Raw genomic sequence first — 9,004 nt, 5'->3', positions numbered from 1 at the left:
AAATTCATGGGTATCTGTCTGAACTAGAACATTTGAACTAAAGCCTTGGTTTTATTACCAAAGTTTCCAATTATACCTCATTAAAAATAGAACAGAAGTGTACTGAACTCACACAAATAACTTTATTGGCATAGAAGGAAGAATACTCAAGAGACCTTAGAAATCTTTTGAAAGACATCAAATAGAAACACAAAAATCAGTGTTGCCACTCACATTGTTGTCCTCTTGTCCATTCCCAATGTCTATAACAGGTGCCCTCCACATGTGTTCAGGGACAAGACACAGAGCTCAGATTCTCTAAGCTCTTTACCTTCTCTCATTTGTTATCCCACAAATACTGCTCATCCCCTGAAGGAAAGAGTGTCTCGATGACCCCTCCACGGTGGACATGGTACACATGAAAGCAAACAAAAGTGGGGTTTGGTCTGGAATGTGACCTTAAGTCAACCATATTGACAATATCTGCTCACATTTTCCTAGTATTTATCGACTCAATGCCAATGTTTACGAACTATTCACCCTCAGAATGAATCAATTATGACACTGCAAAAAGCTACTTTATTTAGAGTTTAACAACATAGAGGAAGAAACGGGGAGTCACGCAAATTTCACATCCAGCTTAAGTGGAGCACTCTTACCAGAACTCCTGGGGTTGTAGGCTTTACACTGGTAATCACCAGCATCCCTTATCAGAACAGGGTCTATAGTGAGGTTTCTGCGGTCAACTGACAGCTGCATTCTGTCCGAGAGTGGCAGACTTATGCCTTTGAATAACCACTGGATGGCATCATAGTTTGTGTGACAGGTGAAGACCACAGCATCCTTTTTCGCTGTGACGGTGGTTTTGCTAGCTTGGAGGGTGGGCACACTCACAAGCGCTGTGGAGAAGCAGAGAAAGGGACTCATTGAAAATGGGCTTCAGACATGTAGCCACATGGCTTCCTCAGAGATATCAGCCCCTCACAGGCCACAGTGAATTATGTAAAGGTCATCAGAGTGTGGTCCAGGCAATTGGAGGACAATTGTCTAAGTTCAGGTGACAATATCATGGAAAGAGCTACCACTCCTCTCTGTCCCCACAGTACCTCAGGGAAAATATACCCAGAGACACTGAAATAAAGAACAAACTGACAGTAACCAGAGAGGAGGGAAGAGGGGAATAACAGGGTAAAAAAGGGAGAAAGCATCATCCAGGAACATTTATAAAGGCCACATGGACAAATCCAAAGAGGGGAAGGATTGTGAGTTGGAGGTGGTGGTGGGTGGGGTGGGGAAAATTGGTGGCAGGAAAATAGAGAGAGACGTACTTGGAAAACAATAAAAAAATAATTAATTTTAAAAAGAGCAATGGCCAGGATTTCATGGAGAAAATACAGTCTTTACAATGAATGCTGTTGAACAGCAATATCCACATGAAAATTAATGATGTGGAATCCTGTCTGATACTATACACAATTAAGTAAAAAATATATCAAAATTAATTTTATAATAATATCAAAACTAACCAAAATTATATCAAGTTCTAAAGGATAGACTTAATCCTTTAAAATGCTTATAAAAAGAATTGAGAGAAGCATTATGACATTGAATTTGACAATGATTTTATGAATGCGATTCTAAGAAGACAGGCAAATAAATAGACAATTTGGATATTCTCAAAATGAAAATGTCTCTTCATCAAAAAAGACATAAAACATTGAAAGGTGACCCATGAAATATAAGAAGATTTTTTGAAAATCATATGAAAAATAAAAAGTTAATCTCTGAAAAATATAAATCTCTAAAAAATATACAAAAAAATCCATGCTCAACAACAACCACAAAACCAAATAATCTGATTTCAAAATGGAACAAAACCCTTGAATAAAAATTTCTCCAAAGAAAATATACAAAGGGCACATAGTTAAAGAAAAAGATGCTCAACGTCACTATTGTGTACAAAAATGAAAATTAAAACTCTCAAGGTTGAATTAGTTCCTTGAGATCTTGGTTGTGCTTAACTCTGCTCTGCAGGAAAGAGAAAAAAAATGCCCTGTGTGGTATCTTTGATATCTCCAAAAGCTTCTTAAACCACAGTTGTTACCTCGCACCTCTTAGACAACTTGTGTCTTAGAACTGACAAAGCAGGGCAGCATATCACAAGAACATATTTGGAAATCAGAGCACTCAGAGGATGCATGTCTTGCAGCTATATCTCTGGGTGAAACTGCAGACTTTCTCAGGTGTCAGTTAAGTATCAGATATGGTTAAGGAAAGGCAAAAGACAGGGATTCAGAGACACCACTGCAATTCTCCTGGTTCTTCACTGACCACCTGAGTGCCTGTCTGACCAGAAGCCATTCCTTCCAGGGGCACAGACATCTATTGCCCAGCTGAGGTATGTTTCTATGAAACTCTATTTCCCAGGACATCCTAGACACTGGGTGAGGTTTGAGCAGAAATAACACATGGAAACCAGAAGCAAGCCAGTTATAAGTTGTCTACTCAGGCCCTGGGCTAAGAGGTAGGTCAAGTCTTTCCAGGTAAAAGTGACTGAAATGAGCCAGTGACGCAATAAATGATAGAGCATGGTCCAAGAAATGATTTAGCAAAAAGGAAAAAAGAGGCAGAAGCTGATACTGGCAGCAGAATCATGTGCTCTGCCCTTGACCATTAAAGCCACTCTCTCTCCTGAGGGCAGGTGAGGACTTGTGCAAATGCAAAACCAGTGTCTTAGAGCAAGTAGGCAGCATGGACTTTTTGAAATTCTGGCACTTGTGGGCAATTCGTATTAAGTGGCTATGAGACAGAAATTTGAAAAAAAAAGGAAAATTCTTAGTACGTGAAAATTATTAATATCCCAGGGCCCAAGACAAATAGCATGGCCTCTTTGAACTGAGAAAAGAAAAGGATCTGAGATGATGGTCTTAGTTCCTGGGACCACGAAAGACTGTTCCCATGTTGAGGATTCCAAGGACTCTGCATCCAGGCTCCAGGCTCTGAAGAGATTTTGGATCATTCATTCATTTCTCCTTTCAATCACCATTTATTTCCTCCTAATTCATCAAAAGCAAGTGAGTGCTTGTTAAAGGTTCATCCTGAGCTGGTTTCAGGGGTAGAGTGGAGAATATGAAAGAAAAGCCTTTTCCTTTACATCTGCTGGGAGAGACTGCACCAGGACAGCAAAGAAATAAGTGATGTCAAGTCCAGTGCAGGGAGGTGTTGATGGACCACTTGAGGGGGATGCCTGGTCAGTCTATGCAGTGATTCTGATTGTTACTGAAGATAATGTTTTTCTAAAGTAAAATAGATTGACTCCATTTTTTCTCCTTCACAGACGAAAATGTATTCCTGTGACTGAAGACACCTATGAGAAAAGGATCTGAACCACTTTGTTGGTTTAGGAATCTCAAGACTCTCTCATATGGCCCCACAGGTAGAGAAATTAAGTCTGTGGCTACCAACAGAACTCTACTGACCCTGATGACCTGCTCACGATTTGTGTGACTCTCCTTTAGTGACTGTATCTCCCTGTTTCTCCATTTCTTCTCAATGAATATTTGACTGTCAGGGTGTCATTGTAATGACTGTAAAATATTTAGAGGATCTGACCTAATCTTGAAATAGAAGAGCTGCTCAAAAGTGGCATCTGTTATTGACCAACTACATGAGAGAACCCCTGGCTGATGAAGGTCAATGAGGAGCTTCCAGGAGCATCTCTTTTTCTCAGTTTCTTTTAGGGGATGCTGACCTTCTTCTGAAATTTCCCGAGACCTCAAAGATAGCCAGCTATTTACAAGCACATTGTATAACTGTGCTCATCATATGGAATTCAGGTGATGATAGACCAAATTCTATTTCTGACAAGATGCATTTCTTGGTCAGGAGCCCTGACTGGTGACTATCTCAGGATCCTTGTGAGTTGAGCACCCATTAAACTGTTACAGAATCAGACCTTCTAAGGTGGCCAAACCCAACTTAGCACCTGCTCACCAGGGTTCTTGGAGTAAAGATTCCTGGGATAGGGTTCTTGGGAGGGGTTTCTGAGCTGAGCTATGTGAGAATTTCAGGGGGCCCCTCAGACTGTGCTCTGATGAAGTACAACAGAGTCATTCTCTACGTCAAGTGAATAGTCAGGTGCTCAGGAAGCTCCAATTAGTCTGGTCTACCTCTCATGACTTACTCCCATCAAACTGATCCTTCTGTCTATATTGACTGTCTGCAAGACTGAAATACGAGAAGGAAACTGAGGGCTTAGAAAGTTGGTCTGCATTCTTTGTGTATCCTGCATTAAGCGCTAAAGTCCACCCTGAATCAAAATGCCAAGGAGAATGGTACTAGTGTCCCGAGTATATCAGTCCAGTGTGTGAAGTTGAATTTACCCCACCTGACACCCACAAGTCAGAGAGCAATCACTCACGATATACTGTAAGGTGTCCACATGCTATCATTTTTTGGCAGCCTTGAAGTTGGACCATTACGATGTAGATTCCTGAGTCTTCCACGGAGACATTCTTTAATAACAACGACCCATCATCCTCTACTCTCCCTTGTCCACCTGGAGGACCTCTTACATGCCTGCCAGATTTTACTGAAAGATATGCAATATTATTACGGAAGTCAATGGTTGTTCCTCTGTACCACAGGAAGTATTCTGCATTGCGAGGCCTATGGCGGATATGTAGAATCACATCTGTCCTTTCGAGAGCATCAACCGACTCAACTGTCATTCGGGCTGTGCTGGGCTGGCTCCAGGAGTTGAGGAGTGAGACTAGGAAATAAGAAAAAACAACATAATTATTAGTATCTGTTTTTGGATGGAAAGATGAGGCCCAGAATCCTGAGCAGGTCTGTTTGTGTCTCAGCCTTGGTCTGCACATAACTTTGTTTCTCTCAAGTCAAGGTCAGATACAGGGCTGCCTTTACTTAAGCACCTCTCAAACTTTAATTTTTATGGTATCAAATACTCTTCTCCAGCTGTTTGTCTTGTTCACCCCTCCACTGTGCTCAGATTCCATCTGTTTCTCAGGGACACTTTTGAAGGCCACCTTTGCTGACTACCTTATCTAAAGATCCTATGCCTTCACTTTTTTACCTGCCCCTACTCTCTTTTTTTATGGCTATATTGAGTACCTGGCATCATTTCTAGATCCTTTCTTGTCCCTCATATGGCCTCAATGAGAACAGGGCTTGTCTTATCCTGTACATCCAGTGACTGCCACAGCCTGGAAATACATGGGGTTGAGTGAATGTGTGATCCAGTGTCCTCTACATCCTAGGTTCTTTTGGCCCATTGCAAAGTTTGGTGATAAAGACAATGTGTAACACTACTTGTTAAATCTTTCTGGTACTTTCTGATAATATCAGAATGACAAATAACAGGAAATGCACAGCAAATGAGGATTTCCTGCCTCTGACCATTTCCAGGTTATGAGATTTTACTCTAGCTGAGACCCCTTCCCGATCCAATTTTTCTCCTTTTTCCTTTAGCATCAGGTCCAATTAGAAGCCTTCCCTCTTTTCTCAGAGCACTGGTCTCTTCAGCAGATTCCAGTCAGTCTCTGTGTCAGATCCTTAGTCTACCCTAAGGAATTGTATCCTACTTACCAACCAGCAGGAGCCCTTGACAGTGGATAAATCCTCTGTGGGTAAAGATTGAAAGAAACCCCATGGTGTATGTTGTCTCTTCTGTGGCTGCCTCTTTGAGAGAAACTTGAGGTTGTGTAAGGCTCACAGGCACCTCTGTTCAGAATGGTGCAATCTGCTGTGTGTCCTATATGTGCACTCAGCTTTATACTGCGGCATGTTACTATTTTTGTCATGTGGAATGGGGGCGGGATTTGTGCACATTACCCTCCCTCTCCCAGCCCTTATTTTTGCCATCCTTGTACCTTTTAACCAGTACTGTCCCCCTACACTTTCGTTCCCTGAGAACATCTAATGCCTCTCTATGCCACACATACACAGACACACACTCCCATGCTGTGTTATGAAAAGCAAAAGCCTGGGGTATCTGGCTTTCAGGCATTCCCCACAGTTCCCTGTCAGGTGTACAGTACCCTCCCCCACAGCCCTCTCTGTTTCACATTCCACTTTTTTCTTCAGATCAGGTGTTCTAGTGCTAACTCTGAAAAAGCTGTCATAATGATGTTACCCCTTGTGTGCCCCAGATCCGCTCTGAAACTTCAACATCTCTATTTCCAGGAGAAATCTTAAAAATCCTGGTCCAGCAGCTATCCAGGCAATGTGGGTACCCATTCAAATTGTCATGGCTTGATATGAAAGTAAAACTACTTCTCCTGTTCTCCTGTGCACAAGGGAAGTCTCCAGATCCAGTTGTACTACAGATTCTGAGGTTCAGTTGGTAAGATACATCTGACAAGCTGTCAGGAGAGGTTGATCCAACTGGCCTATAGGGTATACTTGCAATAGCAAGGCTGATGTGGGCACATGGATCCCTGAGAGGATGATACACTAAGGCCAACATTGGGCACTGCTGAGACTTGGTCTTGGGACTGTCAGCCCCACTCAGAGAGCCACAGGTGTCTTAAAAAACCTGGATTATTTCTTTTTGTGACACAGAAACCAAGCAGGGCACTGAGTCCTCTCCATGTTCTCAATGCTGTGAAGTTTTATTTCCTCCCAGCACAATGGTCACAAGATGATCTCAATGTGCGGAGATGTCAAACTTGGTGATAATTGAAGAGGGGACCCTTCTTTTATGTCAAGTAGTCACCAGTCTGGCTTTTCCTTCCCAGGACAAACACACAAATCCAGGAGTCTCAGTAGGATCTGCAGTTTTGGGGTGTGAAGTGGGACATTTCCTGCATATCCCAAGAAGAAAGGACTGTGGGGAAAGTTCAATTCCTATGGTCCTTCTGATTTCTAGGGGACAGCTTCATGGAGAGGATCCATCTCCTTGTCTATTTGTTGGACCTGTCCTTGTGCTGCCTGGCTGTTGGAAGAACTTCTGATTTCTACTTGGGTGGCTTTCCTGTGGTCATCTTCCCTTCCACGGGTGATGCCATTCATGAGAAAAAGAGCACCACAGGACCCCATGAGGGAGGCGGTGCTCTAAAGCCTTGTCAAAATAAAAAATGTCCAAACCTATAGATCAATTTAATGAGTTTATCTGAGCCAAACTGACCTCATATGTCTGGGATTGAGGTCTCAAATCCTGTGAAGGCAGTGTTGTAGCTTATTTTATACATTTTAATAAAAGTAGAAGGTGAACAAGGATGCATAAAACCTATTAGGAGGTGATAGAAAATATAGCAAAGAAATTTCTAGAATTGGTTAAAATGCAAATGGAGAAATATATTATATATATATATATAATATTTATATATATAATATATATAATATTTATATATAATATTATATATAATATATTTTTTTTTCATTGTTGGGTACAGGCTAATTCACATATACAGGACACAGAGAAAGTGTGTGGGGTACTAGATAACATAAAGAGTCTGTGTTCTCATGTACCTGTCCCAGACTCTATACTTTTGAAGGGCTCAGCAAAGAAAATCCCTCTGATTTGTCAAAGTTATACTATGCAAGAGGAAAAGAAAAAAAAAGATATCAGGACTCATTGAAGATAAAGACTGACTTGTGCTAAGGAAAATGAAAGCCTGGAATGTGGCAATCTACCATCACCTGCCCAGTTAGAAACTTCAGATCAGATTATAATGTGATGATTGGAAGGCCTGCCATGTGGCTCCCTGAGCTTGTGAGGGTTGCTACACAGCCCCTTTTGTTAACAATCTCGAAAAGTAGCATGCTGGACAGAGCAGGCAGGAGGGAGGGCCCAAGAAAGGTCTGTTGAAGAAGGGGATGAAAATCAACCTCCTCCATCTTCTTAGCCAAAGCCATTGTCATGTATCTATTTCATGTGTGTTTCAATGTTGCTCCCTGGAGGACAGAGGTAGACTTGTAGCCAATATCAGGTGATGCACAGGTTGTTGACCAGTGCAGGATGAGCCCTGTGAAAAGGAAGGCATTGTCCCAAATATTATGAGTCCAGTGGCAGGAGAACTGTACCACCAGGGAGATATAATGTTTCAGAGAGAGCACTGTGCTTTCAAATGTTCAAAGGATGGGCCTGGTGAAGATTCTTCTGAGACTTTTGGAGGAGGGCCTTGCCTGGAAGGCTGATCTTCAAAATGTCCTGTGTGTCTACCATCACTACATTGAGATGTTGCATATAAGTCATATCTATATCTCTGTCTGCCTACAAGGCCCAGGGTTTGGGTCATCTCCAGTTGAATATTCAACCAGGGATCTTGTGGGTTCTGTTAAGGGAAGAAAGCTTATTGTAGAAATCTCAGTCCCTCTGAGATGAAAGCAACATGAGATTCTGGAGTTTCCTCTTCCTTTCAGCACAGGATGTTTCCCTTGTTCCCCAGAGCATCATGACCTAGACAGATGGCTTCAGAAACAACAGGCAGGTGTCCCTCAGACCATGAACTCTATGAATGAAAAGTCACTCCTTATTCTTGTCAGGTCCGGGATAAGACTGAAACTGAAAGCTCAGTTCTAGTACATCTAGTCATAAATTAAACTTATTGAGTACCTAATTTATTAAGAAATATCTCTCTGATGGCTAGTGATGCTGAGCATCCTTTCATATGTCTCTGGGACCCTCTGTATGTCCTCCTTGGAGAAGTGGTTGTTCAGGTCCTTTGCCCACTTTTTAACTGGGTCTCTTGTCTTCCTGGAGTGGAGTCCTGTGAGCTCTTTATATATTCTGGAGAAAAAAAACATATTTGAGATGTCATTGGCAAATATGTTTCCCCATACAGTTGGTTCCCTTTTCATTTTACTAATTTTTTTTAACCACACAAGAGCTTTTTATATTGATGAGATCCCATTTGATTATTTTCTGTATGTTCCATGCTCTAGGGGACATATCAGTGAAAATGTCACTGTGTGGAATTTATGAGATTTACCTGTCATTGTTTTCCTGTACGACTTTTATAGTATCACATATATTGAAGTCTTGTATCCATCTTCAGTTTAC

The 9,004-nt window shown here is 41.7% G+C and overlaps 1 protein-coding gene across 1 annotated transcript; it reads right to left on the bottom strand.

Annotated features, from left to right (window-relative positions):
- Positions 1 to 597: 597 nt before the first annotated feature.
- On the bottom strand, positions 598 to 5,680 carry LOC123817913 (carcinoembryonic antigen-related cell adhesion molecule 21-like). The gene is made up of 3 exons (XM_045837700.1): positions 5,587 to 5,680; positions 4,400 to 4,750; positions 598 to 878 (listed from the first exon to the last, which is right to left on the bottom strand). Exons 1-3 carry the CDS (start codon positions 5,648 to 5,650, stop codon positions 598 to 600), a joined length of 696 nt encoding a protein of 231 aa, XP_045693656.1. The 5' UTR covers positions 5,651 to 5,680.
- Between the last annotated feature and the right edge of the window lie 3,324 nt (positions 5,681 to 9,004).

This window comes from Phyllostomus hastatus, unplaced genomic scaffold, assembly GCF_019186645.2.
Source record: "Phyllostomus hastatus isolate PE091 unplaced genomic scaffold, TTU_PhHast_1.1 phas_contig_236, whole genome shotgun sequence".
Taxonomy (NCBI): Eukaryota; Metazoa; Chordata; class Mammalia; order Chiroptera; family Phyllostomidae; genus Phyllostomus; species Phyllostomus hastatus.
The sequence above is the reverse complement of the archived record's forward strand: the minus strand, read 5'-3'. Positions and strand labels throughout refer to the sequence as shown.